The sequence below is a fragment of the Anomaloglossus baeobatrachus genome, chromosome 1, assembly GCF_048569485.1.
Source record: "Anomaloglossus baeobatrachus isolate aAnoBae1 chromosome 1, aAnoBae1.hap1, whole genome shotgun sequence".
In the NCBI taxonomy this organism is placed as follows: Eukaryota; Metazoa; Chordata; class Amphibia; order Anura; family Aromobatidae; genus Anomaloglossus; species Anomaloglossus baeobatrachus.
The window spans coordinates 921133761-921151702 of NC_134353.1; the positions used below are offsets into that span (position 1 = coordinate 921133761).

Below are 17942 nucleotides of genomic sequence, written 5' to 3' on the forward strand. Positions count from 1 at the left end.
GATAGCGGATACACGGCTTAAAAAAACGTATCCTACACAATACGCAGCATTTCTACTCAGTCTCAATTCCTTTCTCTTAACTCGCTTGTACTCTGCTTCCACGGGTTCACCTGCCTTCACCACACTCCAGCTCAGTACTACAGTCCAATTAGTAAAGGACAGAGAGGGCGCTTCTGTGTGAAAACTGATTATAGGAGTAAAGCAGTGGGATGGACACACTCATCTGGTACTGTTGTACATCAGGTACAACGCTGGGGAAATATTAAATGGCCATAGATATAACATCCGTCATGGTACGGTAACTCATAGTCTTTCCAGACATTTTTCATTAGAACACGATAGAGAGAGGGATAACTTTAAAACAATGATTATAGAGCAGATTATGACTGATGATAGAGCTAGATATTGGAGGCTGGTAGAACGTGAATCATTTTGGATCTTTAAATTAGCCACCTTGAATCCAGAAGGCCTCAACATCATGACAGAACAGATTAGAGTAGTATGCTCCACCAACATCAACAAACATGATGTAGACGGAATCGCAATACAAAATAGCTCCATTATTATTATTATTACCAGAACATATTTTTATTTACATCTTTACTATATATTACATATTTTACATGGCCCTATAAAAAAATTAATTTTTAAAAAAAAAAAAAAAAAAAAAATTTTTTTTTATTTTTTTTTTCTTCCCTCTCTAAAATGATTAATCGTCACGGTCAATTCTATTAATTTCACCAGTAACAACTAAAATTAAATATAAGTCCAAAACAATATTAGAACGAAATAATATTAATCCAGAAAGATCAGATCTATTATATACATTTTTCAGACAATTTTGTTAATATCCTCTATTCATTACATTTATGGTATAAAAGTGCTTTTTATGGTTTATTACTAAAATCGATAATTCTCATTTATTTTAATATATTTTTTATTTTGTAGAATTTTACTTTATAATTAACATATATTTTATTTAATATTGCTGTTTAATATGAATATATGTAATTGTGCTTTGTTAGCTAAGGCCTCTACAAACCCTGTTAATTGATTGACCATTCTCTAACTATCCATCACATTAAGTGTTAAATTAATTAAGGGGTGTGGAGACCTTTTTACTACATGTATATAAGGTATATCAGCCTGTATGATTATTGCTACCTGAGGAAGGGGGAATATGCATCCCTGAAACGCGTTGTGGCACAGTTGTCTGTAATAAAATCCTTAAAACCATCACCTTATCTTCATCCTTAGCAGCGCAGCCATACCGTGATTTTTTCTTTATCTCTGAAACAGTCCAATTAGTGGAAGTCTTATTCTCAACCTGTGGTTCTGACGTCGTCTTCCCTCTTAAAGGAACTGTTTTGCCTATATGACTGGTACTTAGCTTCTCTACTTCAGATGCTTTGGGAACTCATCCCTCCCTCCCCAACTCCTTTCCTCCCAGGACTCTCTCTTCACCTCACATTCTCTGTTCTGTCCTGGCCCATTGCCTCTCTGGGTTATATACTTGGTGCCGCACTGCAAGGCGTCCTGTCCCCAGGACCCCTCGCCGGTTGACCACTGTCATTCCTTACCCTTTACCAAGGATCACACTATCCACAGTCCCGGTCTCCTCTCACATCAGGGACACCCACGTCATGCGTCTCTGCTTACTAGTTGGACCTTAGGTCTACTTCTATTGCATGCTGGGCCCTGTCTAACCTCCTAGCAGGAAACTGTCTGTCCCTTCACTTTAGCCTCTCCCACTCTGTGCTAGTCCCAACGTTAACCCTAACTCTCCCTACTGTCAGGCAACATACAATCTGACTAATAACGTATGACACCTTATACATCATAACTGACCTCTGCCATCGTTTCCCCTAGAAGACACAACTACAAAGGGTCCATGAGCCTAGAGGGGGGGGGCCCCAGAAAGGGTCCATGAGCCTAGAGGGGGGGGGGCCCAGAAAGGGTCCATGAGCCTAGAGGGGGGGGAGGGCCAGAAAGGGTCCATGAGCCTAGAGGGGGGGGGGGGCCCAGAAAGGGTCCATGAGCCTAGAGGGGGGGCCTAGAAAGGGTCCATGAGCCTAGAGGGGGGGGGCCAGAAAGGGTCCATGAGCCTAGGGGGGGGGGCCAGAAAGGGTCCATGAGGCTAGAGGGGGGGGGGCAGAAAGGGTCCATGAGCCTAGAGGGGGGGGGGGCCAGAAAGGGTCCATGAGCCTAGAGGGGGAGGGCCCAGAAAGGGTCCATGAGCCTAGAGGGGGAGGGCCCAGAAAGGGTCCATGAGCCTAGAGGGGGGGGCCCAGAAAGGGTCCGTGAGGCTAGAGGGGGGGGCCAGAAAGGGTCCATGAGCCTAGAGGGGGGGGGGGGCAGAAAGGGTCCATGAGCCTAGAGGTGGGGGGGCCCAGAAAGGGTCCATGAGCCTAGAGGGGGGGGGGGCACAGAAAGGGTCCATGAGCCTAGAGGGGGGGGGGGCCCAGAAAGGGTCCATGAGCCTAGAGGGGGGGGGCCCAGAAAGGGTCCATGAGCCTAGAGGGGGGGGGGCCAGAAAGGGTCCATGAGCCTAGGGGGGGGGGCAGAAAGGGTCCATGAGCTTAGAGGGGGGGGGGGCCAGAAAGGGTCCATGAGCCTAGAGGGGGGGGGCCCAGAAAGGGTCCATGAGCCTAGAGGGGGGGGGCCCAGAAAGGGTCCATGAGCCTAGAGGGGGGGGCCCAGAAAGGGTCCATGAGCCTAGAGGGGGGGGGGGGGGCAGAAAGGGTCCATGAGCCTAGAGGGGGGGGGGCCCAGAAAGGGTCCATGAGCCTATATAGAAAGACTATTACTATTAAAGACCTTAAAGTCATGCTACTGGTGTCAGGTGTGTGCTGCTGGCAGTCCAGATCTTTTCTTCCTTGTCTCCCATCTGTTGCCTTTTGTTTTCTTGACATTTGTGTGAGCCCCTCACATCTCCTCTGTTCGCTGTCTGACTGCAGCAGGGATTCATCCACCAAATACTCCTGTCTGTAACACAACTGTGCTGGACGGACCCGCTCCAGTTTATTCTGCTACTGACACATACATAATTACTACATTCTCCATAATGTATGATCTAATAATGGCTCCCATTGATCAGATGTTCATCATTGATAGCCATGAGTTATTGTATAACTCCTGTGAGGCGGCTGCGTCGATGGTGACAGTCTGTATCTGGCACACAGTGTCCGTGGCACAATCCTTACTCTGCACAGCACACGGCAGGGTTTACCTGTTGGGTTGATTTTCCAGGTGACAGAGGGGTCCGTTTTGATCGCAGTTTGATCAGGCTCCGGTTGTTACAGGATCCATCGTATATTTTTCGAGCACCATCTAGCGATCATACAGTACCATGTGCTGCAGGCAGTGCCAGTGGCGTACATGGATAATGCTGAGCCTATTTTTTTTGCTCAAAAAATATCAAAACCAGTAGATATGACTTAACTGTAAAGGATGATGAAGGGAAAGAGACCCAGGATCCAACGATGTATCACTTAGATTACTACAAGCAGAGACTCATTGTGTTGAATCTACAGCACACAGCCTAATAAGAGACTCATCCCTGAATTCAGTGTATCAGCCATCATCATCATGTTATCAAATCACATAGCAAAAACCTTTTGACACTCACCTTTAAAGGGAAGTTATGAGAAAATGAACTATTGCCTAAATCAGGTGGTAGTGTTAATGTATTTGCAAAAAAAATGTTTTTTTTTGTTTTTTTTGGGTTTTTTTAATCCTGATTCGGAATAGGCAAGAAAATTAGTAATTTTACAATTTTCACACTGGCAATTGATGCTTTTTTCTTTTTTTTTTTTTTTTTTTTCAAGGGAACCTTTCACCATGAAAATACAGCACAATCTTTGGGCACAATCTTAAAGAGCAGGGGGAGCGGAGTGGATTGACATATATTGTTGTGTAAAAAAATATTTAGTATAACCTATTTTAGTCATTTAAACCTGCGCTCTTTTTGGGATCTTTGGTCCAGTAAGCAATCCCATCAGTGACTGACGAATATCTCTGCAACCCTTTATTGATATCTGCCAATCACTAATAGTACCGACCACTGAACTGAAAATACTAGAAAGGGCAGAAGATTAAATGAGTGAAACGCAGGATATGCTGAATATAACACATGATCCAACATTCATAATAGGTGATGTCACAGCTCACCTCCTCCTCCTGTACAATGACTGATAGGTAACATCTAGATACAATAGATATCGCTCATTGTACAGGAGGAGGTGAGCTGTGACATACCCTATTGTGAATAGTGGATGCTGTGTTATCTATTGTATATAGGAGATGTTAACACAGCATCCGCCATTCACAATAGGTGATGTCACAGCTCACCACCTCCTTCTGTAAAATGACTGATAGATCCTGTATTCTCTACGGTATATAGTGGTATCAGTCATTTTACAGGAGGAGGTGGTGAGCTGTGACATCACCTATTGTGAATGGCGGATGCTGTGTTAACATCTCCTATATACAATAGATAACACAGCATCCACTATTCACAATAGGGTATGTCACAGCTCACCTCCTCCTCCTGTAAAATGACTGATACCACTATATACCGTAGAGAATACAGGATCTATCATTCACAATAAGGGATGTCACAGCTCACCTCCTCCTCATCCTGTACAATGACTGATAACTCCTCCATATACGGTAGATAACACAGGATGCACCATTCACAATAGGTTCGTCCTGTCTTTATATTGCACACGCTCATTAGATGCTTCAATACAAACTATAGTGTCAGGGTTTGTTCATTGCAGCTGATGTAAATAGGTTTCCTGAGACAGGAAACTAAAATGTAAAAAAAACACAAATTTGTATTGCTACTGATTCTCATATGAGGAACAAAATCATAAAAACTACTTTAAAAAAACAAACCAAAACCGCACATATAAAAGGCTAGCAAAAAAATGGTGTAAACATTGGCTATCATTCCATATAGCATAAATGCTGTTTTTTTTCCTTTTTTTTTTTTTTTTTTTTTTTTTTTTTTGAGACTTCACAACCTCATGTGAGCCCTGAGAACGCGAGCACCGTCTCTGGAGGGGGGAGTACTGTATATGCCTTTTTTTTATTATTTTAATTGGGGCAAAGCCTTAGGAATGAAGGGGGTTATCGTAGCAGTAGACAATCCCTTGAAGAAAAGTGGATGTGATTTCATGTAGGCCCCTGTCTCTGTGCTGTTAAGACTGTGTGGGTTTGGTGCATTCTTTTGGGAGCCCAGGAAAAGGTGTGTAACATATACAATCAAGAATTATATTTAAAAAAAAAAACTCCTTCTGAACATGTTCTTATAGAAATATATCAGCCCTGACCGTGGAATCCTTTATACTCCCACTAGGGGGCACCCATGATACTGTGATACTGCTGGCAGCGCCCCCTAGTGGTGACTGCTGATCTTTTGGGGCTACGAAGGTTTACTGCTCCTTTTCTTTGTTCTTCAGGGTCTCTTAACCAAAAGATGGTTTTTTTTGTTTTTTTTTTGGGGGGGAGGGTTTCAGCAGCATACATTTAGAATAAACTGCCTCAGCTGCTGCATCACATCCTCATACACCCTCTCTCCCACCTTCCGGCATGTGCAGGTCTTTTAACACTAGAAGTCCCAGAGAGGGGTCATTTAACATTTCTACCTTTGGAACCCAGAGACGGGTCGAATGACCTGAAGGATTTTAGCTAATATCTTATAATCACCGTCTTTTGTTTTGTAATTAAGGCCATTACTGTCGCACCACAGGAGGGTGTTGTTTTCCAACCTCCTGTGGTGCGACAGTAATGGCCTTAATTACAGTTTGGACTAAGGGTCATTTGACCCTCTTTCGGGACTTCTAGTGTTAAGGAAACATGTAAATTCATTTAAGGCTATGTGCGCACGTTGCGTACTAGCCCTGCAGAATTTTCTGCAGCGATCTGAAGAGCACACGTGCGCTTCAAATCGCTGCAGAAAATGTCCGTAGAGAAAAAAAAAAGCCGATTCCATGCGCTCTGCCTGCAGCTCCTGCCATAGACAGAGGACTGCCGAGACCCACCAACCGGTTCCCCCTCCCCACCGCGCAATGAATGAGACCACACATGGAATATCTTTCTTTTGTACTTTATTGAAGGTATCCACGTAACACCATTCAATGTTGATATAAAAGGGGGTTGCTTGTTATTTTGGCCACAGCTTTAACCACAGGCACATATCCGCCTTAAACCTGAGGGAGGAGGACCGATGCCTACGGCCGTCCGTGGCAGGTTGGCTCTCACCAAATCCCTCTTCCACCGGCCACGGAGTGGCGAAGGCCCAAGCCTGAGCTGCGACCCCCACACAGGGCCCTTATGGCCCGCTCAACCCCGTCCTTACTGTCCGACAGGAAATTGTCTAGGCCTATATCATTAAGGCTAAAACCATCCTCTAGCACCAAACGGCTGACCTCTGATTCCAGCATCTCGTGTCCCGGCACTATCCCTCTTCCTGACGCTATAAATTTGGTGATCCGCATATTAACGTGTTGCCTTGACCTTTCCACAGCTGCTATGGTCCTTGCCCCTGTACAACTCAATCTCGGTAATATACTGGACCATACCCCCACTACGTTGCTAAAGAAGCTGCTGAACTTATCTAGGAAAGAAGCTGCTGAACTTATCTAGGACCACTTGCATGACCGCAAGCAGATCCTGGATCCTCACATTTACCAGGTCATTTCCACCCGTGAATGACCAGCACTACTAGGCCAGTGGCTACTCTGGATATGCTCACTACCACGGGCAGGACCTGGGCCCAGGCCAGGCCCCAAATTCTTCTCCAGTGAAACTTGAGGTCACAAACTCCCAGCACGCTTCCACCCGGTCTCGACTCAGTCCGCCGTGCTGCCCAGAATGTGTGAGTGACCTAGGATCCAGATGCTAGGTCTCGACAGATCTAAAAGAAAAACGGTTACCTCTCTTGTATGCAAAACATTTTCAATCATCGTGTCAGTAAACATCATTGTATTAATGTTTCTTTAGGTTTGAAGGTGCTTAGATAACCGAGATGATATACATATATTTATTTAACAATTTTATTTTATTTATTTATTTATTTATTTTTTTTTGTGTAATATATAAACGTGCCAAACAGTGGACAACTGGTGGCAGGGAACTACAGGACTGCACGGATAGGTATGAAGCTGGCCCTTGCTGCCTCGGTTGTCGTGTCGATGCGGAAGGTGTGCATGCCATAATCTCCTGGTTGTAGGTCCAGGTAGGAGATAGACATTTGAGCAATGCCGAAAGTTGTGTCGCCATGAGCGGGATCACTCTGTGTGCTCCAAGAAGAATTTGTTGGGAACCCAAGACTCTAATGTCGCTGCAAGGTAAGGATGGGACATAGGATACCTGAAAACGGGAAAATAGGGAACCAAACTCCTCTACCGAGCTGATCTGTTTTGTAGCGCCTTATGCGAACCCGTACTCCACCATTGCAAACTATAACATTGTCGCGTAACAGACCACCGGTGCGACCTAGGGACCTGCTGACTAATTCGCTGACCGTCAAGGCTCCGAAGAATGCTAGCGAGAAGGCGGCCGAGAACAAGAGGACCTCGCTGTCATTGGTGCAAACGTCGCCTAGCTGGTTTATTATGCCGGAAAGGATGGCGAATGAAATGGCCTTCCTGTTCTCCGTGCACCAGCGCTTCCAGCCTTTAATGGCCTGTTTGAACAGAAAGGCCTTGGTGACATCGGTCCATCCACGAACCTGAAAGTGAGAGGCTATTCCTGCAACCCGCTACTACGCTACTGTTCCCGGCAAGCCACTGGTATGTAGATGCGTTATGTCTCGAGCAACGGAATTGCTAAGAAAAAACCGCGGACACCTGGCTAGGCAGCGGTTGAACTATATTGAAATCATTCGTCCCAAGCCTTACCATACAAATGCCACGTTGATGGGATGCCTTAACCAGCGGAATCAACTGTCCACGGGGACCGTCCAGAGGGACTGTGGACACTTTTGGCCATTGTTGTCAGATTCTGGGTGCAATGCTCGAAACTTCTGAAAATGAAATGCAATAAGGCATCAGCGATAGTGTTATCAATCCCCGGTATGTGGCTGGCCTTGACCCAGATATTATGTTCAAGGCACTTAAGAACTAAGTATCGTAGCAAGCTGATCACCGGTGGTGAGGAAGATGCGAGGTGGTTAACGGCGTGGACGACACTTATGTAGTCAGTCCTGAAGCGGGTCCGATTATTCGCCAACTTTTCTGCCCAAAGAGTTGTAGCTACTATTATAGGGAACAGCTCGAGTAAAGTGTTTGTTTTTTTTTTTTGTCCACACAGACAGGTGCCATGTGTTGGGCCAGCGATTAGCGTACCAATTGGGACCAAGGTAAACTCCGAATCCGGTGGACCCGGCAGCATCCAAAGATAGATATATCAGCGCTGGAAACTTCCTGTTCCTGGAAACATGAACGCCCATTGTAAGTAGCTATGAAGGACCTCCATACCCCGAGGTCCTCACGTAGAGCGCTGGTGATGCAAATCCTTTGATGGGAGGCAGTTATGCTCCTAGTGGCCAGGCAGAGCCTCAGGGAAAAGCCCCTTCCCATGGGCATGACTCTACAGGCGAAGGCGAGCAAGCCTAATAGAGATTGCATTTGCGCCAGGGTTACCTTACAAACCGCGCAGAACCCGTCAATGAGCGATGTGGTTTTTCCAACCTTTTCGAGTGGTAGCCGAAACATCATGATAATTGAGTCTATTTCGATTCTCAAATGAAAAGGCAGGTCACATGGCCAACTGTTTTTTTCGGCCGACAGCGGAAACCCAAACTTGTCCGCTATGACCTTGACAGATTTTAACGCGGTTGAGCATGCTTTAGAGTTGGTGTGGGAAAACGAACAAGAAATCATCCAAATAATGGGTGACCAATTTATTCTTTGCTACGTCCTTAACCACCCATTCCAGGAAAGAGCTGAAGAGCTCGAAGTGTGAGCAGGATATGGAGCAACCCATGGTAAGACACGTGTCGTAACAGAATTTTTTGTTGAAATAGCACCCTAGCAGGTGGGACAATCGGGGTGCACTAGTAGCGGGCGAAAGGCAGATGCTATGTCCGATTTTGCCATTAATGCTCCTTACCCTGCTTTTCGCACCAGTGCGACCGCTTTGTCAAAAAACGCGTAGGAAACTGCTGAGTCCTCTGTGGGGATGCCGTCATTGACTGACCGCCCAGCCAGGAAGGACAAGTAGTGTATGAGGCGAAATTCAGCCTTTTCTTTCTTAGGCACTATCCCTAGGGGTGAAATGCGAGGGTTTGAGAATGGTAAATCTATAAATGGGCCTGCTAGTCGGCCTAACGCCACTTCCTTCAGTAGTTTGTTCGCCAGGACCTGTGGGAGGTCCCGGGCCGATTTGAGGTTGGGGGCGAAGGTTGGTTCTGAGGAGAACATAAAGGGGGTAAAGAAACCGTGGTTGAAACCGTCCCTAATAGCGTTGGCCGCAGCCTTATTGGGGTAACGTTCTAGCAATGGCTCCACCACGTGCACGTTCACTGGAGTCTTTGGGACTTGGTGGTGCATTTTTAGTGTGACGCCTGTCTGATTGCTTATCGCATTTGGAGGAGGTGTGATTGCCTCCGCACGATGAGCATTCGTGCTTGTATTTGCGGAGTCCTTGAAACCTGCAATGGCCTTCATTGAAGAGCCAACAGCGACCTGGTCTGCGGACATTTGCAGCTCCAGGTGTAGCGTGGTGAGAGGAAAAGTTTGGTGGGCCTGGAAAGGACTGGTGGGACTTTTGCGCCATCATAAGCCACGAATCGGTGGCCTTAACTTCCCAACGGTTGGAATGCCAAGCATCTTCTAAATTCTTCGTCGTACTTCCACCACGCAGAACCCCAATGGGTTTTATAGGAGTTGAAAATGGTATTGCAGTATTTTGCGAATTGGTGGTCATTGACTCTCTTTTCTTTGTTGACTGTGTTTTGGTCCACTGATATTAGGGATCAGATATCGACGTATTCGTTTGCCCGAATTTTTTTTTTTTTGTTTGTTTTTTTTAACTGTATCTGGTGTTAGGTGAGTTCCCAGCAGTAGAACATGTCCCTGTGTAAGCCGGGCGCTGCTGCGTTACATCCTGATGTTGTACAAACGCGGGGTTAACCAGAACTACTCCTGATGGTGTTTAACAAGATCGCCCAATAAAAGTGGCGTACGTTTTGCGAAACCCGTAGCGTTCTCATTTTGGGATCTATGGCGCAATGACTGCTTATTTTGCGTCTTGAGTTTACATTTTTCTATGGTACCATTTTGCGCAGATGCTACTTTTGATCGCCTGTTATTGGATGTTACGCAAAACATGCGGTGACCAAAAGCGTAATTTTGGGTGTTTGTGTTTTTTTTTTTTTTTTTTGCTGCTACGAAATTTAACAATCAGATTAGGGACTCTAGATTGTGAGTTCCAATGGGGACAGCGTCGCCAATGCATACAAAGCACCGTGGACAGCGCTACGCAAGTGAATAAAATTATTAGCATTATTCTTAGATTAATTGATTTTATATTTGGTATCGCCAAAATATGTGTATATATGTATACATATTTATTTATTTAATTTTTCTTTTTTTTTAAACTTGTCCCTTTAGGGGGCTGTATGGATCAACAATTCGATCGCTCTGCACTATCTGCAGATCTCAGCTACACAGCTGAGACCTGCAGATACACTGCTTTACTCTCAATGCCGGAAGTATGCCGGCACTGAGAGCAAGTGACTCAAGTTAGCTACAGGCGTCATCACATGACCCTGTGCTACCATGGCAACCACCGAAAGTCATGTGATCACGCACGTGACTTTCGGTGGGGGCGGTGGTAAGTGATAGTAATGCCCGCGCATATACATCTCGCTGCCAGACTTTGGCAGCGAGATGTAAGGGGTTACAAGTTGCAGGTGGAAGCGATTCCACCCGTAACTTGTAGTCACACATGTCAGCTGTTAAAAACAGCTGATATGTGCGCCGATCGCCGCATTCTCTTGCTTTTCCGGATCCTGACGTCATTTCCGGTCCGGGACCCGCAACCGGAAGTGACGAGTTGTCATGTGGTCGCCGCATCACAGGAAGTGACGCGGCGAATATGGATAGCGGATGTGACGCAACCTCCGTATGCCACAGGGAGTTACACGGGGCCACGTCATCCCGGCGGGGGAGGTGCGCGAGGTGGCCATGGCGACCGGCGTGATGTAGGGGGGAAGTCAGGGGCTAGGGCCGGGAGCAGGAGGTGAAAGCGGACCGGACCTTCTGGACCGGGCCGCCCTGCGCCTGGAATCTGTGGTGGGGCTTAGACGCTGCGGTGGACGGGAGGGTCTGGAAGACCTGCGCCCACCACTGCTGGGAACCGGCAGGAGGGAGCTGGTGCCCACAAGGGAGGCAAGCCATTCGGCTCCCTCCCGTCCGCTCCTTTCTCTTACCGCTGCTTCCAGGGGGTCCATCGGCGATGCTCACCCTGAGGGCAGATTGTGGTAAGAGGAAGGAGGGACTCCGGAGGCTGCTTATATGCCCTGGAGGAGGTCCCAGCAGGGAAGGGGAATCACCGGGGGGCATTGCACAATGGGAAGGAGGGAGAGGTGACCATGGGGGACGTAGCGAGGGTCTCAGCAGTCAGGGGCAGCGGCATCGGCCGCAGTGCCCTGCACAGGAGCTGCCGGCAAAGCGCACGGAAGAAGTGACATGTTACTTCTTAGAACGCAGCGCTTCGGGCAGCAGCCGAAGCGCTGCGCTCTAAGACGCCACGTGCGCACGGCCCCTGCACAATCTCCATAGATTATGCAGGGGACGCAGGGAGCATGCAGTTACACTGCGCTACAAAGCGCAGCGTAACTGCATGAATTACGCACACGTGCGCACATAGCCTTACAGATTGATACAATGCACTGTTTCATCAGCTGGGGTAATGTACCATATTATAAATCTCCAGCCGCTGCAGAACCTCTTCTTCTTTTTTTTTTTCTTTTTTTTTTCTTTCTTGTATTATGCAATGAAAAGTGCCCTCTTTATAAAGAGATTCTGCAGTAAATTAACGTATACAGTGCGCTGTCCCAGCTGCTGCAGAACCTCATGAAAAGCTTCTTTCCTCGTGAATATGAATGTCTATCTATAAAGTTATTGGACAAAGATCAGTCGCGGTTACTTTTTGTACTTTGAGTCTCTATGTCACGGTGCAGACACTTTATTCCACCTTTTGCTTTTTATTAATGTTTGGTTTTCACATTTTAGGTTGATTCTCCACAATGTTGTCCAGGCTGAGACTTGTAGTGCGGAGATGTGCTCCGGCCTGCCGCACTGTTCACACCAAAGAAAAGGGAAAGGCTCTGCTGCTAAATCCAAGGACAAACAAGGTGAGTAACGGCAGCAAGGAGACATGTTACCTGAAGTCACCGCCCCCCCACTGTGGCGCCAGCTGTAAAGACTCCCCACCCCAGATTCTGGCTTCAGAGCCATTACCCACAAAGTGACAGCGTCGGTGCCCTCTCTACTGTCCCAGGCGCCAGCTTCAGTGCCTGCCCTGCAACCCCATCCAGGTATTGGCAACTGCACCTTAGCCCCACAAGGGTCCGGCTTTAGTGTCCCCATTCCCCCCCCCTTCCCCGCCAGGGTCCGGCTTCAGTGCCTTTCCCTCCCCGCCAGGGTCCGGCTTCAGTTTCCCCCCCCCCCCCGCCATGGTCTGGCTTCAGCAACTTTTCCTCCCCTTCCAGGGTCCCGCTTCAGCACCTCCCCCACCCCCAGGGTCCCAGTCTCCTCTCACATCAGGGACACCCACGTCATGCGTCTCTTCTTACTAGTCGGATCTTAGGTCTACTTTTACTGCATGCTGGGCCCTGTCTAACCTCCTAGCGCCTTTTTCCCCCGCCAGGGTCCGGCTTCAGTGCCTTTTTTTCCCCCCCCGTGATGGTCTGTCTTCAGCAACTTTTCCCCCCCGCCAGGGTCCCGCGTCAGCACCTCCCCCACTCCCAGCGTCCGACTTTAGCGTCTTCCCTACCCCCATTCCTTTTAGGTGCAGGTTACAGTGCCCGTTTCTCCCAATTGTGTCCACTTCGGTGCCTCACCTTGTACCAGCTTCAGTGCCTTCCTCCATGACAGGTGCCGCCATCAGGGCCTCTCCCCCCTCTTTCAGATGACAATTTAATGCCCTCTTTTCCCCTTTTGCCAGCTTCTTTGCCTCCCAGGTGCTGACATCAATGCCCCACACCCCTTTACTCCCCCCGGTGACAGCTTCAGTACCTTCCATCTCTCCCCCTCTTCAGTTGTTGGCATTTGTGCCTTCTCCCTCTTCCCCGGGTGCCCTCACCCCATTCCCTCACTTCCAGATATTGAAGGGACCCCTCCACTTTTGTCTATTCTACCCCCCTCCCAATACGCTGTCTGTCACTGACTTTGATCCCCTGTCTTACATGTAGTCGTGCCTTTTTGGTTTTTAGGGAATGGCCTTCACTTTGCAAGAAAGACAGATCCTCGGCCTCCAGGGCCTCCTGCCTTCCAAAATCGAAACTCAGGACATTCAAGCTGCGAGATTTCACAAGAACCTCGGTAAAATGGACGACCCACTGCAAAAGTAATCACCGACTTTACCTGGTCTTGTCTTCCCAATTCCCGAAACTACACATGCATATTAACCCTTACTCCCCCACAGGACTTTTTTGTGTTTTTGCTTCACCGTGAACCCCACAGTGAAATATGGAGTTTCCTGTGGCTCCCAGCTGTCTTGCTAAATTCTACTAAAAAGGGGGCTGAAAGCCCGTACTTACGAAGCGCTCACTGATATCCTAATCAGGCACGAATACTAATATTCTTTATAGCAAGATACTATTTATTTTAATAGCACATGAATATAATCAATGGTACATAGGCATTTAGAACTATAGTCATAGAAACTTATACAATAACAGAAATATGCATCAACATTACCGTTATGTTGTAGCAATCCTTTCACATCGGAGGGAACTCGAGTTAATGATAAGGAATCAACATGGCATCTTGCATCACAGGAACAGTGCGTACGTACACTTCAATGTCCTGGAAGGTTTCCCTAACATTAAGCGAGTCCGGTGTATTTTTATAGGAAAATTTGTAGGTTGTGTTTAAATGGTCACCAGCATGTGACAGCTGAGTCATGTTCATGTAACTTGACCACAAACTGCTGTGGGCACCGGCAGCTTCCTGCACATTTCCTGCACATCCTGCCAGTTGACAACTGGCCGACCACAGTTTGACCATAGTGTTAGTGAAATATTGCAATGAGCCGTAAATTTCATATGCAAGCTTCCTTAAACCTGTCTTTAAGCCAACCACAAGTTTCCGGTAAGTGGAACTGTAAATGTGACTTCCTCATTATCTTAAAACTGCTTCAAAACCTGGTTGACATGTATTCCTTGGTCATCATTAGTGAAATATTATCCAAAGGACATCTCTTTGATACTGAATTATTGATAGGTCAAATAATATCTGGGATCACTCCTATCTTTTGATTATGATCCCTATCTAATCACATTCAAACTTCAGTCATATCACATTGGTATCACAATCGGTCCTTGATCCCAGGGATTATTTTCCATCATCAGTATTCCACTAGAAGAAGATCACTCGGAATATACCATACCATGACCAAGAAATATCGTTTGCCACAAATTTTGTTTTCTTGGTTTGTTTGGATAAACGTTGAATCACAAATATAATCACTTTCACTACTATGTATAATTAAACTAAAAGCAATATTATCTGAAAAGCTCCCTTGAACATCATGTGTTTTGGCATTTGCTCGATATTCAAAGGAATCATTACACATTACATTTCCCGATATGTTACTACAAGTTTCACTAGTCCCATTTATGAACATATTGGCATAAGGCCATAACATATCATGAATTGTCCTTTCCACTAAGCTGAGTTTAAAAGCATCTACAGTATTTATAGCTGTCCCAAAACTTATTTTTATATTCCCCATAGAGATGAATCCCAGGTTGGTCAGTCCAGTCTTATTTCTTGGTACCCAAATTCCTGCCTTAAAAGCCAGATATTGCAAATTGGTGACTGTTGCATTCAAATTGCCTTGCCACCATGGAAGATTGATCCATCCCACTATGGAAATGGGTACTGTAGTATTCTATAGACGAACACTTCGAGTGTCTTTATCAGCAAGATGATCAGAACAACTTTTCTACTTTAAGATTTCCTCCATCGATACCGGGACATCCAGATAAGGGATACTGGTGGCTGTAACCGAAGAATGTGTACAGATCCAGCAATCTGTGTGTTGAAAATGTGATGGTGCATCAGAAATTTATTCGCCATAGGTTCCTCCTGATGTAGACTTGTCCATCCAACGACCAGAGAGGCAAACATCAAACACAGGAATTTCTCCATCTCATCACTATCGAGCTCTTCCCAGTAACCGATACCATGGATTCAGCTTATTTACCACACCTTCTGCAAATAAAGATACACTATTATTCTCATAAATAACATTTTTCTTGTGGGACATATTCCCACTTCTCCACTCCTGGTCTCGTTATCAGGAGAGTACGATCTTTTCCGACCGCTATTACCTCTGTCTCTGAGGGCGGTCCTTGGAGGTTTTGAATCCATATTTTTGCTCCTACATTTGTAATATTAGAGGATCCAAAACCTTTAGTACCCCGTATTGTTAATTCTGCCGGGTCAGTTCCTTCTCTTATTTCAGACAAGTTTATTAGAATTATCAACACCTGAGCCACCTTCTGGTGTTTCATCAAGATCAAAGGTTCATTTCCCAAATTTAGCATCAGTACCTTGATTTCTCCCTGATAATCTGCCTCTATTACCCCTCCCACCACTATGGCTCCTTTTAACACTAAACTAGGAGTGGCTATTTGACCATAATGATCCTTTGGTATCTGGCAACCCAATCCTGTTGAAATTGGTTTTACCTTACCTGGGGGTACCACGACAGTTTCCAATGTACTGAGGGCTACACCTGCGGAATAAGGTGGCGCTCTTTCTGGTGTGCCCAAACAGCTGTACCTTGCCTTGTCAACTGTTGGACTGATTTGTCTGATGGCTGCTGCTTTATCTGCTTCTGAATTAAACAAACGTTCAAGTGAGTTAGTAGGGACATGAGCATCAACATGAAATACAGTGGTCTTGGTAGATTGAATAATCCCTTCGATGTCTTGTCACACTTCCCTGACCATCTCAAACGCATTTTGCTGTTCCTCTCCCCAGTGGAACTCATATTTTTTCCTCGTTACTTTGTACAAATGAGCCAACATTTGTCCCAAATGAGGGATATGTTGTCTCCAAAAATCAAACAATCCAATATAAGACTGAGTCTCCTGTTTGGATTTAGGGACCGGAAAATTAATAATTTTCTCTCTGGCATTGGGCAAGATCTCTCTGTTCCCCTTGTTCCACTGAATCCCTAGAAATGTTACCACCTGAGACGGTCCTTGAACCTTGGCATCACTGATTTCCCATCCTTTACTCCACATATGAGCAATTTTTACGGCAGCTTTTTCTGCCACATTCTGATAATGTTCCAATTTATCCTTCAACAGTCTGGTATTACATTCCATAACTGTTTTCAGGCCACCTAATTCTATCATCTTCTGTTCCATCTGGGAACTTTTCTTCTGCATCTTTAGATTACGCTCATGCATTACACTATATGCACTTGCCAAAATCCAGATGCGCCGTCCTAAAGACACTACATCACCTGTTTTCACAGGGGCACCACTGAGTACATTCACAACATCAGTAGCTTCACTACCCTTAAGCTTATCCTGCCATTGTTTGCGCCGTGCTAAAGACACTACATCACCTGCTTTCACAGGGGAACCACTGAGTACATTCACAACATCAGTAGCTTCACAACCCTTAAGCTTATCCTGCCATTGTTTGCGCCGTGCTAAAGACACTACATCACCTGCTTTCACAGGGGAACCACTGAGTACATTCACAACATCAGTAGCTTCACAACCCTTGAGTTTATTCTGCCATTGTTCTGCCAATCCACAATTGACCAATTCATGTGCTATAAGATTGTAGGGAGCCTCAGTCCAGGTGGGGATCTCCACAACAACCTCCTTAACATTATCCTTACGTTTTCTGAACATTTTGACACTATGCAAAAAGATTGAAAAAATATCTGGAAATTTGCCAAATATATGTTTTTAACTTCTAAATTACAAAAATTCGTTAATTACTTCTTATAGAAGTTATCCTGCCGACTACGCCAATTTATGTCTTGCTAAATTCTACTAAAAAGGGGGCTGAAAGCCCGTACTTACGAAGCGCTCACTGATATCCTAATCAGGCACGAATACTAATTTTCTTTATAGCAAGATACTATTTATTTTAATAGCACATGAATATAATCAATGGTACATAGGCATTTAGAACTATAGTCATAGAAACTTATACAATAACAGAAATATGCATCAACATTACCGTTATGTTGTAGCAATCCTTTCACATCGGAGGGAACTCGAGTTAATGATAAGGAATCAACATGGCATCTTGCATCACAGGAACAGTGCGTACGTACACTTCAATGTCCTGGAAGGTTTTCCCTAACATTAAGCGAGTCCGGTGTATTTTTATAGGAAAATTTGTAGGTTGTGTTTAAATGGTCACCAGCATGTGACAGCTGAGTCATGTTCATGTAACTTGACCACAAACTGCTGTGGGCACCGGCAGCTTCCTGCACATTTCCTGCACATCCTGCCAGTTGACAACTGGCCGACCACAGTTTGACCATAGTGTTAGTGAAATATTGCAATGAGCCGTAAATTTCATATGCAAGCTTCCTTAAACCTGTCTTTAAGCCAACCACAAGTTTCCGGTAAGTGGAACTGTAAATGTGACTTCCTCATTATCTTAAAACTGCTTCAAAACCTGGTTGACATGTATTCCTTGGTCATCATTAGTGAAATATTA

The 17942-nt window shown here is 45.7% G+C and overlaps 1 protein-coding gene across 3 annotated transcripts in view; it reads left to right on the forward strand.

Annotated features, from left to right (window-relative positions):
• ME2 (malic enzyme 2) overlaps positions 1–17942 on the forward strand; it is an 87119-nt gene that overhangs the window by 21419 nt on the left and 47758 nt on the right. Inside the window, exons 2-4 of one of the 3 annotated variants that reach the window (XM_075343257.1) lie at positions 8320–8459; positions 12249–12370; positions 13451–13584. In XM_075343257.1, coding sequence (XP_075199372.1) covers positions 12263–12370; positions 13451–13584 — 242 coding nt within the window. In that variant the 5' untranslated portion in view covers positions 8320–8459; positions 12249–12262. Of the gene's footprint in view, positions 1–8319; positions 8460–8947; positions 8996–12248; positions 12371–13450; positions 13585–17942 lie in introns of those variants that run through there. The other 2 variants (XM_075343250.1, XM_075343242.1) reach the window with 2 other exon arrangements.